The 22,710-nt window shown below is 53.6% G+C and overlaps 5 protein-coding genes across 5 annotated transcripts; all 5 read left to right on the top strand.

The window, feature by feature from the left end:
• LOC311193455 (histone H2A.V-like) lies at positions 1–5,855 on the top strand (the record flags this gene model as incomplete). The annotated part of the gene is made up of 5 exons (XM_084266285.1): positions 1–75; positions 1,010–1,087; positions 1,408–1,521; positions 1,608–1,737; positions 5,824–5,855. 5 exons carry the CDS (start codon positions 1–3, stop codon positions 5,853–5,855), a joined length of 429 nt encoding a protein of 142 aa, XP_084122411.1.
• A 163-nt stretch (positions 5,856–6,018) lies between these two features.
• On the top strand, positions 6,019–9,727 carry LOC311193456 (histone H2A.V-like; the record flags this gene model as incomplete). Its single annotated transcript, XM_084266286.1, has 4 exons — positions 6,019–6,126; positions 6,446–6,559; positions 6,645–6,774; positions 9,717–9,727. 4 exons carry the CDS (start codon positions 6,019–6,021, stop codon positions 9,725–9,727), a joined length of 363 nt encoding a protein of 120 aa, XP_084122412.1.
• On the top strand, positions 9,728–15,905 carry LOC311193457 (histone H2A.V-like; the record flags this gene model as incomplete). Its single annotated transcript, XM_084266287.1, has 5 exons — positions 9,728–9,793; positions 11,078–11,155; positions 11,475–11,588; positions 11,674–11,803; positions 15,874–15,905. The coding sequence occupies 5 exons, from the start codon at positions 9,728–9,730 to the stop codon at positions 15,903–15,905; spliced, it is 420 nt and encodes a 139-aa protein (XP_084122413.1).
• A 163-nt stretch (positions 15,906–16,068) lies between these two features.
• On the top strand, positions 16,069–17,084 carry LOC311193458 (histone H2A.V-like; the record flags this gene model as incomplete). The annotated part of the gene is made up of 4 exons (XM_084266288.1): positions 16,069–16,176; positions 16,475–16,588; positions 16,675–16,804; positions 17,011–17,084. 4 exons carry the CDS (start codon positions 16,069–16,071, stop codon positions 17,082–17,084), a joined length of 426 nt encoding a protein of 141 aa, XP_084122414.1.
• A 3,996-nt stretch (positions 17,085–21,080) lies between these two features.
• LOC311193459 (histone H2A.V-like) lies at positions 21,081–22,096 on the top strand (the record flags this gene model as incomplete). The annotated part of the gene is made up of 4 exons (XM_084266289.1): positions 21,081–21,188; positions 21,487–21,600; positions 21,687–21,816; positions 22,023–22,096. 4 exons carry the CDS (start codon positions 21,081–21,083, stop codon positions 22,094–22,096), a joined length of 426 nt encoding a protein of 141 aa, XP_084122415.1.
• Positions 22,097–22,710: the final 614 nt, after the last annotated feature.

Consider the following 22,710-nt stretch of genomic DNA (forward strand, 5'->3'; position numbering starts at 1 on the left):
ATGAGTGCAGCAGTGCGGCAGCCTGGGCAGGGCATCCGGCACCAGCCTGGAGGTGACAGGGCTGTTCGGGTGAAGGTTGGAGCTGCCACTGCCAGTGGGGAGCCATGGCCGGAGTCGCGCAGAGCCGCAGCTCCACTCAGCAAGGGGCCTGAGCTGCTGCGGGGGTGGGGGGGACACGGGAACAACAGGCAGGTCTGGTGATGGGTTCCTGTCACCGATCTGTGACCTTGGTCACAGTGCCATACCCTGCCCTTCCCAAAGTACTACCCGGGAGCCTTCCCATGACGGGATGCCGGGAAGCCAGCTAAAAACTGCTCCTCGGCCCCCTTCCCCCATTGCCCTCGTGCTCCACAGGGCTGCCATGTTGTACAATCAAAACGTCTCGCCGGCACTGGCGAGCCCCTCCCAGAGAGGATGTGTGCTGCTTCCCCACAGCCCTGAACCCCGCCGATCGGGTCAGTGGCAGGCGAGCGGTTGAGCCACTGTGTCCCTGGGGCTGTCAAAGGATGGGAGGCGCGGCGGCTGCCTTTACCTCCCCGGTTATGGTTTGGGAGGGAAGCTGCTCCCTTTTTGCTGCTACTTGCTGAGCAGGATGGGAATTGCCCTGGAATCCTGCAGGTCAGGGTTTACTTTCCGACTCGCACGTCCCTTCCAAGCTGAGAAAATGAGTCTGGAATCAAACCATTCTCACTGTGGCTGGAGAAAATCCCAAACCCACCCCGAAACAACAGCAAAACCTGGGGGGCGTTGGGAGCTGTTTTCCCCCCTTTTTGGCTCTTTTTGGAAAACAACGGGAATATATGGAGCAGGAAATGAGACCCCTGGGGTGATAAAGCAGCCGCCACACCCCTCACACCTGCCTCATCCCCTCAAGTTTGCTTCTTTTTGGATAGTTTGAGAGGCCACGAGTTTCCTGTTGTGGCCAAGAGCATATTTGCCCCTGGATTATGGTGCAGCAGGTTTCTCAGGATGAATTAAGATGATTAATAGGTGGATTTCTCCATTGCAGGCGGGTGGAAAAGCGGGGAAGCATAGTGGCAAGGCCAAAGCAAAGGCCGTGTCACGCTCCCAGAGAGCAGGACTCCAGGTAAGGCCCAGCCGCTCACGCTGGTGAGGGAAACCACGCCTCCCTGGGTGGGGGACCTCCACTTCTGGGGGCACGCCTCGGCCTCTCCCCCCCCTTTTTTTGTCTTTGTTTGGTTTTTGAGTGCGTGGCAAATGTAGTCTTTTGGGATTTGTGTCGTCACGGCAGCTGCGTTACAGGAGCTCCCAGAAGCTGTGGATAGGCGGGGTGGGGTTAAAAATTGGTGGCATACAGTGTAATTATGCAAATGGATAAGGGGCTTTAGTACGCAAATTTCTAAGGGGCTATAGGTGCCAATGAAGTGTTGGTCGTTTTCACCCCAGTTCCCTGTGGGAAGGATCCACAGGTATTTAAAAACTCGCACAACCAGCCGTCGGCGAGTGGGCGCTACAGCTGCTGTCTACAGCGCAGCCGTGCTGGAATATATCACTGCCGAGGTAGGTCCTCGCCTTCCTGCGGAGGCCTGGGCGGGGAGCTGGGAGACCCGTCCTTTCCCTCAGGATCATCCCCAGTGTCTTTGCAGGTGTTACAGCTGGCAGGGAAAATCTCAAAGGACATGAAAGCCAAGCGCATCACCCCTCGCCATTTGCAGCTGGCTATTCGTGGAGACCAGGAGCTGGATTCCCTAATCAAAGCCACCATTCCTGGAGGAGGTGGGTATCGCCCTTGCTGCTCCCTTTCCCTCCTTCCCGCGGGGAATTTTAGAGGGGAGAACTGTGGGACCACGGGAATTTGGCAACGACGGGAAATACCTGAGCCACGGCAGGAGGAGACACGTCACCAAATTCTACTGGGAATTGCAGGTGTCTCTAAGAGGCTTTTAGGATGTCTGATGGGAATCCTCCTCTTGTATGTGCAGGTGCCGTCCCTCACATCCACAAGTGCCTGATTAGAAAGCAGGGCAGAAGAAGACGGCGCAGAGGGAAGAACTGACAAGCAGCCCGCTCCCTCCTCTTTTGCCATCCCTGGGACAGAAGAAACATTGGGAATTTGTTGTTGTTTTTGTTGTTGTTGTAGCTGTTGTTTTTGTTGTTGTTTTTATTGTTGTAATAAATAAAAGGGAGATCAGAGACCATTGTCTGTCAGAGGAGGAAAGATGGGTTTGGGCTTGAGTTTGGGGGAGGAGAGAAAAAGTGGTATCTTGGTTTAAGCAAGGGGGTCGTCTGCTCCCTGGCGTTTTATATGAAAATGGGATAGATAAACATTTTTTTATAAGAATCCCTGCTGAAGTCCACCTTTCTTGGGGCATGCAGGGGTTGTTCAGGGTTAGGGAGGGGTGCTGGGGCAGCCATGGGTGGGTTAGGGCACAAAGGAAGGGAGGTGTGGGGTGGGGGTATCTGGCTTCCCTGGGCGGTGGGGCAGCCTGTCCCATGCCAAATGCATCCGTGTCCCCACCCCTATGCAAATTCCAAATAATTATCCACAAGCTCTCCTCTTGACTCACAAGCCTCACTGTGTTCTCCTTGAGTGTGGCAGAAATGCTGATTGTTTCTGATCTCCAAGAATATTCCACAGGTGAGATGGAGGAATGCATTAAAAAACAAACTCTCAGGCTCTTTTCTGTCATACCCCTGTCTTAGCACTGGGAGTACAGGTACTGACAAGCCTTTCTGTGTTAGAAACACTTTAACCAGAAGAAAAACAAACACTAGGATCTTCCTTGCCTGAATGTTCCCATGAATCTGCTGCTGGAGAGCAGATCTGAGTCTTTGGAAGCATGTGGGCAAGGCCCTACTTCCATTGCATGCTCAGCCAGCACCAAACAGAGCTCAAGCCACAGAGCTGAAGATCTAGAGAATTAAAAGGGTGGGTGGGTGGGTGGGTGGGTGGCAGGGAGCTGTCCAAGAACAAAGGTCCAAGAGACATGGCTCAGAGAAGACTACCCGAACTTGTCACTGTCTTCTCTTTTGACAGTGTCCCTTGCTCAGAGAAAGCAAATGTCCAATGGCAGCTCAGTGACCGAGTTCCTCCTCCTGGCATCCTCCAGCCTCCACACCCCCACGTACTACTTCTTTCTCCTCAACCTCTCTGTCCTTCGCCTGGGATCAATCTTCACCATAACTTCTCCTTGGTTTAGGGCAGTCTGTACCCCTGTCATCAGGGCTGCTGTGTTTGGAGAATGTGATTATTAAAATCCTCTCAACATGAGTAACTTTTCCTGTCTCAGGGGAACACGAGGGTATTGTCAGGGCCTATGTCTTTGGTGAAGAGAGCTAGGCCGCCGCCAGGCCTGCTGCCAGGTCAGCCCACCACACTCTCAACAAGAGGTTGAAAACAAAGAAGTTAATGGGCCTGTGGAGTCGTAGGCTACAACAATGATCCTTAAACTCTTGCTCAGGAGAGCAGCCAGGTAGATGCCCAGCAAGAGCTGCAGCTCCCATGTGTCTGCAAAGGCCAGGAGGAGGACTTCAGTTTTGAGTACGGGTGAATGGGGCTGACAGTTAGTTTCCATCACGTGAAATCCAAGCTCCTGGAGAAGGGGATCTTGGCAAATCTCCTCCCACCCCATGGGAGCTGGGACCCTGGAAGAAGGTGCCTAGTTTGTGCCCACCAGAACTGGGGAAGAGGAATCCCATTTCCGCTGGGTTTGTGAAAGTCATAGGCCAGAGCTGCATCCCCTTCCAGCCACAGGCCTCAAAGCAAGGATGAGGTGACTGGAGTGACTTGCCTGACTCCCTTCCTTTCACAGGGGAAAGAGTCCCCTCCCGGTCCCTGCCTGGGGGTCCTGTCTCATGTGGATCCAGACCAGGAACATTGCTTCTCCTGCCTAGCTCTGGTTTGAGCAGGAGAAACAACTCTGCTGGACAGAAGGATTTCTCCCCCGCCAAGGGAGGCAACGTCAGAGTTGACAGCGTAGAATGATCCCCATGAGGCCTGAGACACCAGGAGGGAGCCTACAAGAACTGGTCTTTTCCTGCTGAGCTGGGCTGGGCTCCTGGGATAGAGGGACTATGCTCATGCCAACCCACAGCGCTGCTGGGAGACAGATCTGCCCAGGAGCAGCTCCCCTGCCAAGCGCACAGGCCTTATTCTCGAGGCTTTAAGGGTGCTGAGAAGCGCTATTCTACCTGGGAAAAAGGGAGGTTTGTGCTTAGCCTAGCCTTGTGAGAAACCAAATGCACCCTACGTAAACAAGCAGTTGTACTTAGGGGTGCATTCAAAGTAATAAAATCTGTATCGGCTGGGACACCACCCCCTGACAGGGTGTCTCCAAGAGCTTCAGGGAGAAAACGCTGCTCTTGGATAGAATGTCACTGTAAGAGCTTTACAGTTTCAGAGGGTGCAGCCAAAACCCTGGCTCTTCAGGAAAGAGCTGCTTTAGAAACCGAAACCAGAACAAATTCCCCTGGGGTGTAAGTCATACCACACACACACCTCCCCCCCATTTTCAGAACAGTTACTGAATGCTTGGTTTACAGATGCTTCTGCTAAAAGAGAGGGCAAAACATGGGAACATCGAGCGGTTGCCTTGCAAAATATCATCACTGAAGGGGAGGGTCGTGTTCAAGGAGGAGAACTGGCAGCAGCATGGGGTGTGTTTCACCACGAAGCACAATCTCCTTCTCCTGTCCATACCTATCCCGACTCTTTCTCTGTATTCAAGGGATGTACTGAATGGCTTCCCTTGGGAATGGAAAGGGTGGGAAGTCAACCGAGTACCTGTATGGCAAAAGGAAAACGGCAAGATCTCTGAACTATTGAAAAGCAAGGGAATTTGGCAGCGGCATGGGTCCCTGGTTGCGTGATGCAACAAACAAGGGGGGCGGCCAAAACACTGGCTCCACGGGCTGCCCGTCCAGTGGGCACTGTGCTGCCAAGTGCCCGCATCACCATGCCCCATGGCTCCAGCCGCCGAGCAGCCTCTTGCCCTCATTCCCTGTGTGCCCTGGGCAGAGGCGCCACAGCCGTGGAGCTGTCTGCAAGGCGGAACTCCTGTGAGAGACCGAGGACCAGTACTGCGAGCAGGGAAATGTTCAGATCCATATGGGATGCCTTGATGGGCTTCAGGTGGCTGTGGCAGGCCGGGCTTCCTCCTCATCTTCCGGAGGGTTATTTTCCAGTACCTCCTGAGGCAGCTGCAGTGCCAACTTGGAACCTGAACTCAAGAGAGGACGGTGCTTAAATGGTGAGGGGTGAGAGCGGTGGCCAGGCCAGGTCTACTGGGATCTTCTGGGGATGCCGGTGGTCACGGTGCCATGACCTGCCCTTCCCAAGGGACTCCCCGGGAGCCTTCCCGTGACGGGATGCCGGGAAGCCAGCTAAAAACTGCTCCTCGGCCCCCTTCCCCCATTGCCCTCGTGCTCCACAGGGCTGCGATGTTGTGCAATCAAAACGTCTCACCGGCACTGGCGAGCCCATCCCAGAGAGGATGTGTGCTGCTTCCCCACAGCCCTGAACCCCGCCGATCGGGTCAGTGGCAGGCGAGCGGTTGAGCCACTGTGTCCCTGGGGCTGTCAAAGGATGGGAGGCGCGGCGGCTGCCTTTACCTCCCCGGTTATGGTTTGGGAGGGAAGCTGCTCCCTTTTTGCTGCTACTTGCTGAGCAGGATGGGAATTGCCCTGGAATCCTGCAGGTCAGGGTTTACTTTCCGACTCACACGTCCCTTCCATGCTGAGAAAATGAATCTGGAATCAAACCGTTCTCACTGTGGCTGGAGAAAATCCCAAACCCACCCCGAAACCACAGCAAAACCTGGGGGGCGTTTGGGGCTGTTTCCCCCCCTTTTTGTCTTTTTCTAGAAAATAAGAGGAACAGTGGGAGCAGAAAATGAGACCCCTGGAGTGATAAAGCAGCCGCCACACCCCTCACACCTGCCTCATCCCCTCAAATTTCCCTCTTTTTGGATAGTTTGAGAGGCCACGAGTTTCCTGTTGTGGCCAAGAGCATATTTGCCTCTGGATTATGGTGCAGCAGGTTTCTCAGGATGAATTAAGATGATTAATAGGTGGATTTCTCCATTGCAGGCGGGTGGAAAAGCGGGGAAGCATAGTGGCAAGGCCAAAGCAAAGGCCGTGTCACGCTCCCAGAGAGCAGGACTCCAGGTAAGGCCCAGCCGCTCACGCTGGTGAGGGAAACCATGCCTCCCTGGGTGGGGGACCTCCACTTCTGGGGGCACGCCTCGGCCTCTCCCCTCCTTTTTTTGTCTTTGTTTGGTTTTTGAGTGCGTGGGAAATGTAATCTTTTGGGATTTGTGTTGTCGCGGCAGACGCGTTACAGGAGCTCCCAGAAGCTGTGGATAGGCGGGGTGGGGTTAAAAATTGATGGCATACAGTGTAATTATGCAAATGGATAAGGGGCTTTAGTATGCAAATTTCTAAGGGGCTACAGGTGCCAATGAAGTGTTGGTCTTTTTCACCCCAGTTCCCTGTGGGAAGGATACACAGGCATTTAAAATCTCACACAACCAGCCATCGGCGAGTGGGCGCTACAGCTGCTGTCTACAGCGCAGCCGTGCTGGAATATATCACTACCGAGGTAGGTCCTCGCCTTCCTGCGGAGGCCTGGGCGGGGAGCTGGGAGACCGTCCTTTCCCTCAGCATCATCCCCAGTGTCTTTGCAGGTGTTACAGCTGGCAGGGAAAATCTCAAAGGACATGAAAGCCAAGCGCATCACCCCTCGCCATTTGCAGCTGGCTATTCGTGGAGACCAGGAGCTGGATTCCCTAGTCAAAGCCACCATTCCTGGAGGAGGTGGGGATTGCCCTTGCTGCTCCCTTTCCCTCCTTCCCGCGGGGAATTTTAGAGGGGAGAACTGTGGGAAAACGGGAATTTGGCAATGACGGGAAATACCGGAGCCACGGCAGGAGGAGACACGTCACCAAATTCTACTGGGAATTGAGGGTGTCTCTAAGAGGCTTTTAGGAAGTCTGATGGGAATCCTCCTCTTGTATGTGCAGGTGTCGTCCCCCACATCCACAAGTGCCTGACTGGAAAGCAGGGCAGCAGAAGATGGCGCAGAGGGAAGAACTGACAAGCAGCCCGCTCCCTCCTCTTTTGCCATCCCTGGGACAGAAGAAATGTTGGGAATTCATTGTTGTTGTTGCTGCTGTTGTTGCTGCTGGATTTTTGTTGTTTTTATTGTTGTAATAAATAAAAGGGAGATCAGAGACCATTGTCTGTCAGAGGAGGAAAGATGGGTTTGGGCTTGAGTTTGGGGGAGGAGAGAAAAAGTGGTATCTTGGTTTAAGCAAGGGGGTCGTCTGCTCCCTGGCGTTTTATATGAAAATGGGATAGATAAACATTTTTTTACAAGAATCCCTGCTGAAGTCCACCTTTCTTGGGGCATGCAGGGGTTGTTCAGGGTTAGGGAGGGGTGCTGGGGCAGCCATGGGTGGGTTAGGGCACAAAGGAAGGGAGGTGTGGGGTGGGGGTATCTGGCTTCCCTGGGCGGTGGGGCAGCCTGTCCCATGCCAAATGCATCCGTGTCCCCACCCCTATGCAAATTCCAAATAATTATCCACAAGCTCTCCTCTTGACTCACAAGCCTCACTGTGTTCTCCTTGAGTGTGGCAGAAATGCTGATTGTTTCTGATCTCCAAGAATATTCCACAGGTGAGATGGAGGAATGCATTAAAAAACAATCTCTCTGACTCTCTTGTGTCATACCCCTGTCTTAGCACTGGGAGTACAGGTACTGACAAGCCTTTCTGTGTTAGAAACACTTTAACCAGAAGAAAAACAAACACTAGGATCTTCCCTGCCTGAATGTTCCCATGAATCTGCTGCTGGAGAGCAGATCTGAGTCTTTGGAAACATGTGGGCAAGGCCCTACTTCCATTGCATGCTCAGCCAGCACCAAACAGAGCTCAAGCCACAGAGCTGAAGATCTAGAGAATTAAAAGGGTGGGTGGGTGGGTGGCAGGGAGCTGTCCAAGAACAGAGGTCCAAGAGACATGGCTCAGAGAAGACTACCCGAACTTGTCACTGTCTTCTCTTTTGACAGTGTCCCATGCTCAGAGAAAGCAAGTGTCCAATGGCAGCTCAGTGACCGAGTTCCTCCTCCTGGCATCCTCCAGCCTCCACACCCCCACGTACTACTTCTTTCTCCTCAACCTCTCTGTCCTTCGCCTGGGATCAATCTTCACCATAACTTCTCCTTGGTTTAGGGCAGTCTGTACCCCTGTCATCAGGGCTGCTGTGTTTGGAGAATGTGATTATTAAAATCCTCTCAACATGAGTAACTTTTCCTGTCTCAGGGGAACACGAGGGTATTGTCAGGGCCTATGTCTTTGGTGAAGAGAGCTAGGCCGCCGCCAGGCCTGCTGCCAGGTCAGCCCACCACACTCTCAACAAGAGGTTGAAAACAAAGAAGTTAATGGGCCTGTGGAGTCGTAGGCTACAACAATGATCCTTAAACTCTTGCTCAGGAGAGCAGCCAGGTAGATGCCCAGCAAGAGCTGCAGCTCCCATGTGTCTGCAAAGGCCAGGAGGAGGACTTCAGTTTTGAGTACGGGTGAATGGGGCTGACAGTTAGTTTCCATCACGTGAAATCCAAGCTCCTGGAGAAGGGGATCTTGGCAAATCTCCTCCCACCCCATGGGAGCTGGGACCCTGGAAGAAGGTGCCTAGTTTGTGCCCACCAGAACTGGGGAAGAGGAATCCCATTTCCGCTGGGTTTGTGAAAGTCATAGGCCAGAGCTGCATCCCCTTCCAGCCACAGGCCTCAAAGCAAGGATGAGGTGACTGGAGTGACTTGCCTGACTCCCTTCCTTTCACAGGGGAAAGAGTCCCCTCCCGGTCCCTGCCTGGGGGTCCTGTCTCATGTGGATCCAGACCAGGAACATTGCTTCTCCTGCCTAGCTCTGGTTTGAGCAGGAGAAACAACTCTGCTGGACAGAAGGATTTCTCCCCCGCCAAGGGAGGCAACGTCAGAGTTGACAGCGTAGAATGATCCCCATGAGGCCTGAGACACCAGGAGGGAGCCTACAAGAACTGGTCTTTTCCTGCTGAGCTGGGCTGGGCTCCTGGGATAGAGGGACTATGCTCATGCCAACCCACAGCGCTGCTGGGAGACAGATCTGCCCAGGAGCAGCTCCCCTGCCAAGCGCACAGGCCTTATTCTCGAGGCTTTAAGGGTGCTGAGAAGCGCTATTCTACCTGGGAAAAAGGGAGGTTTGTGCTTAGCCTAGCCTTGTGAGAAACCAAATGCACCCTACGTAAACAAGCAGTTGTACTTAGGGGTGCATTCAAAGTAATAAAATCTGTATCGGCTGGGACACCACCCCCTGACAGGGTGTCTCCAAGAGCTTCAGGGAGAAAACGCTGCTCTTGGATAGAATGTCACTGTAAGAGCTTTACAGTTTCAGAGGGTGCAGCCAAAACCCTGGCTCTTCAGGAAAGAGCTGCTTTAGAAACCGAAACCAGAACAAATTCCCCTGGGGTGTAAGTCATACCACACACACACCTCCCCCCCATTTTCAGAACAGTTACTGAATGCTTGGTTTACAGATGCTTCTGCTAAAAGAGAGGGCAAAACATGGGAACATCGAGCGGTTGCCTTGCAAAATATCATCACTGAAGGGGAGGGTCGTGTTCAAGGAGGAGAACTGGCAGCAGCATGGGGTGTGTTTCACCACGAAGCACAATCTCCTTCTCCTGTCCATACCTATCCCGACTCTTTCTCTGTATTCAAGGGATGTACTGAATGGCTTCCCTTGGGAATGGAAAGGGTGGGAAGTCAACCGAGTACCTGTATGGCAAAAGGAAAACGGCAAGATCTCTGAACTATTGAAAAGCAAGGGAATTTGGCAGCGGCATGGGTCCCTGGTTGCGTGATGCAACAAACAAGGGGGGGCGGCCAAAACACTGGCTCCACGGGCTGCCCGTCCAGTGGGCACTGTGCTGCCAAGTGCCCGCATCACCATGCCCCATGGCTCCAGCCGCCGAGCAGCCTCTTGCCCTCATTCCCTGTGTGCCCTGGGCAGAGGCGCCACAGCCGTGGAGCTGTCTGCAAGGCGGAACTCCTGTGAGAGACCGAGGACCAGTACTGCGAGCAGGGAAATGTTCAGATCCATATGGGATGCCTTGATGGGCTTCAGGTGGCTGTGGCAGGCCGGGCTTCCTCCTCATCTTCCGGAGGGTTATTTTCCAGTACCTCCTGAGGCAGCTGCAGTGCCAACTTGGAACCTGAACTCAAGAGAGGACGGTGCTTAAATGGTGAGGGGTGAGAGCGGTGGCCAGGCCAGGTCTACTGGGATCTTCTGGGGATGCCGGTGGTCACGGTGCCATGACCTGCCCTTCCCAAGGGACTCCCCGGGAGCCTTCCCGTGACGGGATGCCGGGAAGCCAGCTAAAAACTGCTCCTCGGCCCCCTTCCCCCATTGCCCTCGTGCTCCACAGGGCTGCGATGTTGTGCAATCAAAACGTCTCACCGGCACTGGCGAGCCCATCCCAGAGAGGATGTGTGCTGCTTCCCCACAGCCCTGAACCCCGCCGATCGGGTCAGTGGCAGGCGAGCGGTTGAGCCACTGTGTCCCTGGGGCTGTCAAAGGATGGGAGGCGCGGCGGCTGCCTTTACCTCCCCGGTTATGGTTTGGGAGGGAAGCTGCTCCCTTTTTGCTGCTACTTGCTGAGCAGGATGGGAATTGCCCTGGAATCCTGCAGGTCAGGGTTTACTTTCCGACTCACACGTCCCTTCCATGCTGAGAAAATGAATCTGGAATCAAACCGTTCTCACTGTGGCTGGAGAAAATCCCAAACCCACCCCGAAACCACAGCAAAACCTGGGGGGCGTTTGGGGCTGTTTCCCCCCCTTTTTGGCTTTTTCTAGAAAATAAGAGGAACAGTGGGAGCAGAAAATGAGACCCCTGGAGTGATAAAGCAGCCGCCACACCCCTCACACCTGCCTCATCCCCTCAAATTTCCCTCTTTTTGGATAGTTTGAGAGGCCACGAGTTTCCTGTTGTGGCCAAGAGCATATTTGCCTCTGGATTATGGTGCAGCAGGTTTCTCAGGATGAATTAAGATGATTAATAGGTGGATTTCTCCCTTGCAGGCGGGTGGAAAAGCGGGGAAGCATAGTGGCAAGGCCAAAGCAAAGGCCGTGTCACGCTCCCAGAGAGCAGGACTCCAGGTAAGGCCCAGCCGCTCACGCTGGTGAGGGAAACCACGCCTCCCTGGGTGGGGGACCTCCACTTCTGGGGGCACGCCTCGGCCTCTCCCCTCCTTTTTTTGTCTTTGTTTGGTTTTTGAGTGCGTGGGAAATGTAATATTTTGGGATTTGTGTTGTCGCGGCAGACGCGTTACAGGAGCTCCCAGAAGCTGTGGATAGGCGGGGTGGGGTTAAAAATTGATGGCATACAGTGTAATTATGCAAATGGATAAGGGGCTTTAGTATGCAAATTTCTAAGGGGCTACAGGTGCCAATGAAGTGTTGGTCTTTTTCACCCCAGTTCCCTGTGGGAAGGATCCACAGGCATTTAAAATCTCACACAACCAGCCATCGGCGAGTGGGCGCTACAGCTGCTGTCTACAGCGCAGCCGTGCTGGAATATATCACTGCCGAGGTAGGTCCTCGCCTTCCTGCGGAGGCCTGGGCGGGGAGCTGGGAGACCGTCCTTTCCCTCAGCATCATCCCCAGTGTCTTTGCAGGTGTTACAGCTGGCAGGGAAAGTCTCAAAGGACATGAAAGCCAAGCGCATCACCCCTCGCCATTTGCAGCTGGCTATTCGTGGAGACCAGGAGCTGGATTCCCTAGTCAAAGCCACCATTCCTGGAGGAGGTGGGGATTGCCCTTGCTGCTCCCTTTCCCTCCTTCCCGCGGGGAATTTTAGAGGGGAGAACTGTGGGAAAACGGGAATTTGGCAATGACGGGAAATAGCGGAGCCACGGCAGGAGGAGACACGTCACCAAATTCTACTGGGAATTGAGGGTGTCTCTAAGAGGCTTTTAGGAAGTCTGATGGGAATCCTCCTCTTGTATGTGCAGGTGTCGTCCCCCACATCCACAAGTGCCTGACTGGAAAGCAGGGCAGCAGAAGATGGCGCAGAGGGAAGAACTGACAAGCAGTCCGCTCCCTCCTCTTTTGCCATCCCTGGGACAGAAGAAATGTTGGGAATTCATTGTTGTTGTTGCTGCTGTTGTTGCTGCTGGATTTTTGTTTTTATTGTTGTAATAAATAAAAGGGAGATCAGAGACCATTGTCTGTCAGAGGAGGAAAGATGGGTTTGGGCTTGAGTTTGGGGGAGGAGAGAAAAAGTGGTATCTTGGTTTAAGCAAGGGGGTCGTCTGCTCCCTGGCGTTTTATATGAAAATGGGATAAACATTTTTTTACAAGAATCCCTGCTGAAGTCCACCTTTCTTGGGGCATGCAGGGGTTGTTCAGGGTTAGGGAGGGGTGCTGGGGCAGCCATGGGTGGGTTAGGGCACAAAGGAAGGGAGGTGTGGGGTGGGGGTATCTGGCTTCCCTGGGCGGTGGGGCAGCCTGTCCCATGCCAAATGCATCCGTGTCCCCACCCCTATGCAAATTCCAAATAATTATCCACAAGCTCTCCTCTTGACTCACAAGCCTCACTGTGTTCTCCTTGAGTGTGGCAGAAATGCTGATTGTTTCTGATCTCCAAGAATATTCCACAGGTGAGATGGAGGAATGCATTAAAAAACAATCTCTCAGGCTCTTTTCTGTCATACCCCTGTCTTAGCACTGGGAGTACAGGTATTGACAAGCCTTTCTGTGTTAGAAACACTTTAACCAGAAGAAAAACAAACACTAGGATCTTCCTTGCCTGAATGTTCCCATGAATCTGCTGCTGGAGAGCAGATCTGAGTCTTTGGCAGCATGTGGGCAAGGCCCTATTTCCACTGCATGCTGAGCCAGCACCAAACAGAGCTCAAGCCACAGAGCTGAAGATCTAGAGAATTAAAAGGGTGGGTGGGTGGGTGGCAGGGAGCTGTCCAAGAACAGAGGTCCAAGAGACATGGCTCAGAGAAGACTACCCGAACTTGTCACTGTCTTCTCTTTTGACAGTGTCCCATGCTCAGACAAAGCAAGTGTCCAATGACAGCTCAGTGACCGAGTTCCTCCTCCTGGCATCCTCCAGCCTCCACACCCCCACATACTACTTCTTTCTCCTCAACCTCTCTGTCCTTCGCCTGGGATCAATCTTCACCATAACTTCTCCTTGGTTTAGGGCAGTCTGTACCCCTGTCATCAGGGCTGCTGTGTTTGGAGAATGTGATTATTAAAATCCTCTCAACATGAGTAACTTTTCCTGTCTCAGGGGAACACGAGGGTATTGTCAGGGCCTATGTCTTTGGTGAAGAGAGCTAGGCCGCCGCCAGGCCTGCTGCCAGGTCAGCCCACCACACTCTCAACAAGAGGTTGAAAACAAAGAAGTTAATGGGCCTGTGGAGTCGTAGGCTACAACAATGATCCTTAAACTCTTGCTCAGGAGAGCAGCCAGGTAGATGCCCAGCAAGAGCTGCAGCTCCCATGTGTCTGCAAAGGCCAGGAGGAGGACTTCAGTTTTGGGTACGGGTGAATGGGGCTGACAGTTAGTTTCCATCACGTGAAATCCAAGCCCCTGGAGAAGGGGATCTTGGCAAATCTCCTCCCACCCCATGGGAGCTGGGACCCTGGAAGAAGGTGCCTAGTTTGTGCCCACCAGAACTGGGGAAGAGGAATCCCATTTCCGCTGGGTTTGTGAAAGTCATAGGCCAGAGCTGCATCCCCTTCCAGCCACAGGCCTCAAAGCAAGGATGAGGTGACTGGAGTGACTTGCCTGACTCCCTTCCTTTCACAGGGGAAAGAGTCCCCTCCCGGTCCCTGCCTGGGGGTCCTGTCTCATGTGGATCCAGACCAGGAACACTGCTTCTCCTGCCTAGCTCTGGTTTGAGCAGGAGAAACAACTCTGCTGGACAGAAGGATTTCTCCCCCGCCAAGGGAGGCAACGTCAGAGTTGACAGCGTAGAATGATCCCCATGAGGCCTGAGACACCAGGAGGGAGCCTACAAGAACTGGTCTTTTCCTGCTGAGCTGGGCTGGGCTCCTGGGATAGAGGGACTATGCTCATGCCAACCCACAGCACTGCCGGGAGACAGCTCTGCCCAGGAGCAGCTCCTCTGCCAAACGCACAGGCCTTATTCTCGAAGCTTTAAGGGTGCTGAGAAGCGCTATTCTACCTGGGAAAAAGGGAGGTTTGTGCTTAGCCTAGCCTTGTGAAAAACCAAATGCACCCTACGTAAACAAGCAGTTGTACTTAGGGGTGCATTCAAAGTAATAAAATCTGTATCGGCTGGGACACCACCCCCTGACAGGGTGTCTCCAAGAGCTTCAGGGAGAAAACGCTGCTCTTGGATAGAATGTCACTGTAAGAGCTTTACAGTTTCAGAGGGTGCAGCCAAAACCCTGGCTCTTCAGGAAAGAGCTGCTTTAGAAACCGAAACCAGAACAAATTCCCCTGGGGTGTAAGTCATACCACACACACACCTCCCCCCCATTTTCAGAACAGTTACTGAATGCTTGGTTTACAGATGTTTCTGCTAAAAGAGAGGGCAAAACATGGGAACATCGAGCGGTTGCCTTGCAAAATATCGTCGCTGAAGGGGAGGGTCGTGTTCAAGGAGGAGAACTGGCAGCAGCATGGGGTGTGTTTCACCACGAGGCACAATCTCCTTCTCCTGTCCATACCTATCCCGACTCTTTCTCTGTATTCAAGGGATGTACTGAATGGCTTCCCTTGGGAATGGAAAGGGTGGGAAGTCAACCGAGTACCTGTATGGCAAAAGGAAAACGGCAAGATCTCTGAACTATTGCAAAGCAAGGGAATTTGGCAGCGGCATGGGTCCCTGGTTGCGTGATGCAACAAACAAGGGGGGCGGCCAAAACACTGGCTCCACGGGCTGCCCGTCCAGTGGGCACTGTGCTGCCAAGTGCCCGCATCACCATGCCCCATGGCTCCAGCCGCCGAGCAGCCTCTTGCCCTCATTCCCTGTGTGCCCTTGGCAGAGGCGCCACAGCCGTGGAGCTGTCTGCAAGGCGGAACTCCTGTGAGAGACCGAGGACCAGTACTGCGAGCAGGAAAATGTTCAGATCCATATGGGATGCCTTGATGGGCTTCAGGTGGCTGTGGCAGGCCGGGCTTCCTCCTCATCTTCCGGAGGGTTATTTTCCAGTACCTCCTGAGGCAGCTGCAGTGCCAACTTGGAACCCGAACTCAAGAGAGGATGGTGCTAAAATGGTGAGGGGTGAGAGCGGTGGCCAGGCCAGGTCTACTGGGATCTTCTGGGGATGCCGGTGGTCACGGTGCCATGACCTGCCCTTCCCAAGGGACTCCCCGGGAGCCTTCCCGTGACGGGATGCCGGGAAGCCAGCTAAAAACTGCTCCTCGGCCCCCTTCCCCCATTGCCCTCGTGCTCCACAGGGCTGCCATGTTGTGCAATCAAAGCGTCTCGCCGGCACTGGCGAGCCCATCCCAGAGAGGATGTGTGCTGCTTCCCCACAGCCCTGAACCCCGCCGATCGGGTCAGTGGCAGGCGAGCGGTTGAGCCACTGTGTCCCTGGGGCTGTCAAAGGATGGGAGGCGCGGCGGCTGCCTTTACCTCCCCGGTTATGGTTTGGGAGGGAAGCTGCTCCCTTTTTGCTGCTACTTGCTGAGCAGGATGGGAATTGCCCTGGAATCCTGCAGGTCAGGGTTTACTTTCCGACTCACACGTCCCTTCCATGCTGAGAAAATGAATCTGGAATCAAACCGTTCTCACTGTGGCTGGAGAAAATCCCAAACCCACCCCGAAAACACAGCAAAATCTGGGGGGTGTTTGGGGCTGTTTCCCCCCCTTTTTGGCTTTTTCTAGAAAATAAGAGGAACAGTGGGAGCAGAAAATGAGACCCCTGGAGTGATAAAGCAGCCGCCACACCCCTCACACCTGCCTCATCCCCTCAAATTTCCCTCTTTTTGGATAGTTTGAGAGGCCACGAGTTTCCTGTTGTGGCCAAGAGCATATTTGCCTCTGGATTATGGTGCAGCAGGTTTCTCAGGATGAATTACGATGATTAATAGGTGGATTTCTCCATTGCAGGCGGGTGGAAAAGTGGGGAAGCATAGTGGCAAGGCCAAAGCAAAGGCCGTGTCACGCTCCCAGAGAGCAGGACTCCAGGTATGGCCCAGCCACTCAGGCTGGTGAGGGAAACCACGCATCCCAGGGTGGGGGACCTCCACTTCTGGGGGCACGCCTCGGCCTCTCCCCTCCTTTTTTTGTCTTTGTTTGGTTTTTGAGTGCGTGGGAAATGTAATCTTTTGGGATTTGTGTCGTCGCGGCAGACGCGTTACAGGAGCTCCCAGAAGCTGTGGATAGGCGGGGTGGGGTTAAAAATTGGTGGCTAGGTAAGGGGCTTTAGTATGCAAATTTCTAAGGGGCTACAGGTGCCAATGAAGTGTTGGTTTTTTCACCCCAGTTCCATGTGGGAAGGATCCACAGGCATTTAAAAACTCGCACAACCAGCCGTCGGCGAGTGGGCGCTACAGCTGCTGTCTACAGCGCAGCCGTGCTGGAATATATCACTACCGAGGTAGGTCCTCGCCTTCCTGCGGAGGCCTGGGCGGGGAGCTGGGAGACCCGTCCTTTCCCTCAGCATCATCCCCAGTGTCTTTGCAGGTGTTAGAGTTGGCAGGGAAAGTCTCAAAGGACATGAAAGCCAAGCGCATCACCCCTCGCCATTTGCAGCTGGCTATTCGTGGAGACCAGGAGCTGGATTCCCTAGTCAAAGCCACCATTCCTGGAGGAGGTGGGGATCGCCCTTGCTGCTCCCTTTCCCTCCTTCCCGCGGGGAATTTTAGAGGGGAGAACTGTGGGAAAACAGGAATTTGGCAATGACGGGAAATACCGGAGCCACGGCAGGAGGAGACACGTCACCAAATTCGGCTGGGAATTGAGGGTGTCTCTAAGAGGCTTTTAGGAAGTCTGATGGGAATCCTCCTCTTGTATGTGCAGGTGTCATCCCCCACATCCACAAGTGCCTGACTGGAAAGCAGGGCAGCAGAAGACGGCGCAGAGGGAAGAACTGAGAAGCAGCCCGCTCCCTCCTCTTTTGCCATCCCTGGGACAGAAGAAATGTTGGGAATTCATTGTTGTTGTTGCTGCTGTTGTTGCTGCTGGATTTTTGTTTTTTTTATTGTTGTAATAAATAAAAGGGAGATCAGAGACCATTGTCTGTCAGAGGAGGAAAGACGGGTTTGGGCTTGAGTTTGGGGGAGGAGAGAAAAAGTGGTATCTTGGTTTAAGCAAGGGGGTCGTCTGCTCCCTGGCGTTTTATATGAAAATGGGATAGATAAACATTTTTTTATAAGAATCCCTGCTGATGTCCACCTTTCTTGGGGCATGCAGGGGTTGTTCAGGGTTAGGGAGGGGTGCTGGGGCAGCCATGGGTGGGTTAGGGCACAAAGGAAGGGAGGTGTGGGGTGGGGGTATCTGGCTTCCCTGGGCGGTGGGGCAGCCTGTCCCATGCCAAATGCATCCGTGTCCCCACCCCTATGCAAATTCCAAATAATTATCCACAAGCTCTCCTCTTGACTCACAAGCCTCACTGTGTTCTCCTTGAGTGTGGCAGAAATGCTGATTGTTTCTGATCTCCAAGAATATTCCACAGGTGAGATGGAGGAATGCATTAAAAAACAAACTCTCAGGCTCTCTTGTGTCATACCCCTGTCTTAGCACTGGGAGTACAGGTATTGACAAGCCTTTCTGTGTTAGAAACACTTTAACCAGAAGAAAAACAAACACTAGGATCTTCCTTGCCTGAATGTTCCCATGAATCTGCTGCTGGAGAGCAGATCTGAGTCTTTGGAAGCATGTGGGCAAGGCCCTACTTCCATTGCATGCTCAGCCAGCACCAAACAGAGCTCAAGCCACAGAGCTGAAGATCTAGAGAATTAAAAGGGTGGGTGGGTGGGTGGGTGGCAGGGAGCTGTCCAAGAACAAAGGTCCAAGAGACATGGCTCAGAGAAGACTACCCGAACTTGTCACTGTCTTCTCTTTTGACAGTGTCCCATGCTCAGAGAAAGCAAGTGTCCAATGGCAGCTCAGTGACCGAGTTCCTCCTCCTGGCATCCTCCAGCCTCCACACCCCCACATACTACTTCTTTCTCCTCAACCTCTCTGTCCTTCGCCTGGGATCAATCTTCACCATAACTTCTCCTTGGTTTAGGGCAGTCTCTACCCCTGTCATCAGGGCTGCTGTGTTTGGAGAATGTGATTATTAAAATCCTCTCAACATGAGTAACTTTTCCTGTCTCAGGGGAACACGAGGGTATTGTCAGGGCCTATGTCTTTGGTGAAGAGAGCTAGGCCGCCGCCAGGCCTGCTGCCAGGTCAGCCCACCACACTCTCAACAAGAGGTTGAAAACAAAGAAGTTAATGGGCCTGTGGAGTCGTAGGCTACAACAATGATCCTTAAACTCTTGCTCAGGAGAGCAGCCAGGTAGATGCCCAGCAAGAGCTGCAGCTCCCATGTGTCTGCAAAGGCCAGGAGGAGGACTTCAGTTTTGGGTACGGGTGAATGGGGCTGACAGTTAGTTTCCATCACGTGAAATCCAAGCCCCTGGAGAAGGGGATCTTGGCAAATCTCCTCCCACCCCATGGGAGCTGGGACCCTGGAAGAAGGTGCCTAGTTTGTGCCCACCAGAACTGGGGAAGAGGAATCCCATTTCCGCTGGGTTTGTGAAAGTCATAGGCCAGAGCTGCATCCCCTTCCAGCCACAGGCCTCAAAGCAAGGATGAGGTGACTGGAGTGACTTGCCTGACTCCCTTCCTTTCACAGGGGAAAGAGTCCCCTCCCGGTCCCTGCCTGGGGGTCCTGTCTCATGTGGATCCAGACCAGGAACATTGCTTCTCCTGCCTAGCTCTGGTTTGAGCAGGAGAAACAACTCTGCTGGACAGAAGGATTTCTCCCCCGCCAAGGGAGGCAACGTCAGAGTTGACAGCGTAGAATGATCCCCATGAGGCCTGAGACACCAGGAGGGAGCCTACAAGAACTGGTCTTTTCCTGCTGAGCTGGGCTGGGCTCCTGGGATAGAGGGACTATGCTCATGCCAACCCACAGCACTGCCGGGAGACAGCTCTGCCCAGGAGCAGCTCCTCTGCCAAGCGCACAGGCCTTATTCTCGAAGCTTTAAGGGTGCTGAGAAGCGCTATTCTACCTGGGAAAAAGGGAGGTTTGTGCTTAGCCTAGCCTTGTGAAAAACCAAATGCACCCTACGTAAACAAGCAGTTGTACTTAGGGGTGCATTCAAAGTAATAAAATCTGTATCGGCTGGGACACCACCCCCTGACAGGGTGTCTCCAAGAGCTTCAGGGAGAAAACGCTGCTCTTGGATAGAATGTCACTGTAAGAGCTTTACAGTTTCAGAGGGTGCAGCCAAAACCCTGGCTCTTCAGGAAAGAGCTGCTTTAGAAACCGAAACCAGAACAAATTCCCCTGGGGTGTAAGTCATACCACACACACACCTCCCCCCCATTTTCAGAACAGTTACTGAATGCTTGGTTTACAGATGTTTCTGCTAAAAGAGAGGGCAAAACATGGGAACATCGAGCGGTTGCCTTGCAAAATATCGTCGCTGAAGGGGAGGGTCGTGTTCAAGGAGGAGAACTGGCAGCAGCATGGGGTGTGTTTCACCACGAGGCACAATCTCCTTCTCCTGTCCATACCTATCCCGACTCTTTCTCTGTATTCAAGGGATGTACTGAATGGCTTCCCTTGGGAATGGAAAGGGTGGGAAGTCAACCGAGTACCTGTATGGCAAAAGGAAAACGGCAAGATCTCTGAACTATTGAAAAGCAAGGGAATTTGGCAGCGGCATGGGTCCCTGGTTGCGTGATGCAACAAACAAGGGGGGCGGCCAAAACACTGGCTCCACGGGCTGCCCGTCCAGTGGGCACTGTGCTGCCAAGTGCCCGCATCACCATGCCCCATGGCTCCAGCCGTCGAGCAGCCTCTTGCCCTCATTCCCTGTGTGCCCTGGGCAGAGGCGCCACAGCCGTGGAGCTGTCTGCAAGGCGGAACTCCTGTGAGAGACCGAGGACCAGTACTGCGAGCAGGAAAATGTTCAGATCCATATGGGATGCCTTGATGGGCTTCAGGTGGCTGTGGCAGGCCGGGCTTCCTCCTCATCTTCCGGAGGGTTATTTTCCAGTACCTCCTGAGGCAGCTGCAGTGCCAACTTGGAACCCGAACTCAAGAGAGGATGGTGCTAAAATGGTGAGGGGTGAGAGCGGTGGCCAGGCCAGGTCTACTGGGATCTTCTGGGGATGCCGGTGGTCACGGTGCCATGACCTGCCCTTCCCAAGGGACTCCCCGGGAGCCTTCCCGTGACGGGATGCCGGGAAGCCAGCTAAAAACTGCTCCTCGGCCCCCTTCCCCCATTGCCCTCGTGCTCCACAGGGCTGCCATGTTGTACAATCAAAGCGTCTCGCCGGCACTGGCGAGCCCATCCCAGAGAGGATGTGTGCTGCTTCCCCACAGCCCTGAACCCCGCCGATCGGGTCAGTGGCAGGCGAGTGGTTGAGCCACTGTGTCCCTGGGGCTGTCAAAGGATGGGAGGCGCGGCGGCTGCCTTTACCTCCCCGGTTATGGTTTGGGAGGGAAGCTGCTCCCTTTTTGCTGCTACTTGCTGAGCAGGATGGGAATTGCCCTGGAATCCTGCAGGTCAGGGTTTACTTTCCGACTCACACGTCCCTTCCATGCTGAGAAAATGAATCTGGAATCAAACCGTTCTCACTGTGGCTGGAGAAAATCCCAAACCCACCCCGAAAACACAGCAAAATCTGGGGGGTGTTTGGGGCTGTTTCCCCCCCTTTTTGGCTTTTTCTAGAAAATAAGAGGAACAGTGGGAGCAGAAAATGAGACCCCTGGAGTGATAAAGCAGCCGCCACACCCCTCACACCTGCCTCATCCCCTCAAATTTCCCTCTTTTTGGATAGTTTGAGAGGCCACGAGTTTCCTGTTGTGGCCAAGAGCATATTTGCCTCTGGATTATGGTGCAGCAGGTTTCTCAGGATGAATTACGATGATTAATAGGTGGATTTCTCCATTGCAGGCGGGTGGAAAAGTGGGGAAGCATAGTGGCAAGGCCAAAGCAAAGGCCGTGTCACGCTCCCAGAGAGCAGGACTCCAGGTATGGCCCAGCCACTCAGGCTGGTGAGGGAAACCACGCATCCCTGGGTGGGGGACCTCCACTTCTGGGGGCACGCCTCGGCCTCTCCCCTCCTTTTTTTGTCTTTGTTTGGTTTTTGAGTGCGTGGGAAATGTAATCTTTTGGGATTTGTGTCGTCGCGGCAGACGCGTTACAGGAGCTCCCAGAAGCTGTGGATAGGCGGGGTGGGGTTAAAAATTGGTGGCTAGGTAAGGGGCTTTAGTATGCAAATTTCTAAGGGGCTACAGGTGCCAATGAAGTGTTGGTTTTTTCACCCCAGTTCCATGTGGGAAGGATCCACAGGCATTTAAAAACTCGCACAACCAGCCGTCGGCGAGTGGGCGCTACAGCTGCTGTCTACAGCGCAGCCGTGCTGGAATATATCACTGCCGAGGTAGGTCCTCGCCTTCCTGCGGAGGCCTGGGCGGGGAGCTGGGAGACCCGTCCTTTCCCTCAGCATCATCCCCAGTGTCTTTGCAGGTGTTAGAGTTGGCAGGGAAAGTCTCAAAGGACATGAAAGCCAAGCGCATCACCCCTCGCCATTTGCAGCTGGCTATTCGTGGAGACCAGGAGCTGGATTCCCTAGTCAAAGCCACCATTCCTGGAGGAGGTGGGGATCGCCCTTGCTGCTCCCTTTCCCTCCTTCCCGCGGGGAATTTTAGAGGGGAGAACTGTGGGAAAACAGGAATTTGGCAATGACGGGAAATACCGGAGCCACGGCAGGAGGAGACACGTCACCAAATTCGGCTGGGAATTGAGGGTGTCTCTAAGAGGCTTTTAGGAAGTCTGATGGGAATCCTCCTCTTGTATGTGCAGGTGTCATCCCCCACATCCACAAGTGCCTGACTGGAAAGCAGGGCAGCAGAAGACGGCGCAGAGGGAAGAACTGAGAAGCAGCCCGCTCCCTCCTCTTTTGCCATCCCTGGGACAGAAGAAATGTTGGGAATTCATTGTTGTTGTTGCTGCTGTTGTTGCTGCTGGATTTTTGTTTTTTTTATTGTTGTAATAAATAAAAGGGAGATCAGAGACCATTGTCTGTCAGAGGAGGAAAGACGGGTTTGGGCTTGAGTTTGGGGGAGGAGAGAAAAAGTGGTATCTTGGTTTAAGCAAGGGGGTCGTCTGCTCCCTGGCGTTTTATATGAAAATGGGATAGATAAACATTTTTTTATAAGAATCCCTGCTGATGTCCACCTTTCTTGGGGCATGCAGGGGTTGTTCAGGGTTAGGGAGGGGTGCTGGGGCAGCCATGGGTGGGTTAGGGCACAAAGGAAGGGAGGTGTGGGGTGGGGGTATCTGGCTTCCCTGGGCGGTGGGGCAGCCTGTCCCATGCCAAATGCATCCGTGTCCCCACCCCTATGCAAATTCCAAATAATTATCCACAAGCTCTCCTCTTGACTCACAAGCCTCACTGTGTTCTCCTTGAGTGTGGCAGAAATGCTGATTGTTTCTGATCTCCAAGAATATTCCACAGGTGAGATGGAGGAATGCATTAAAAAACAATCTC

The sequence above is a fragment of the Gallinula chloropus genome (genome assembly GCF_964237585.1).
Source record: "Gallinula chloropus genome assembly, chromosome: 6".
Taxonomy (NCBI): domain Eukaryota; kingdom Metazoa; phylum Chordata; class Aves; order Gruiformes; family Rallidae; genus Gallinula; species Gallinula chloropus.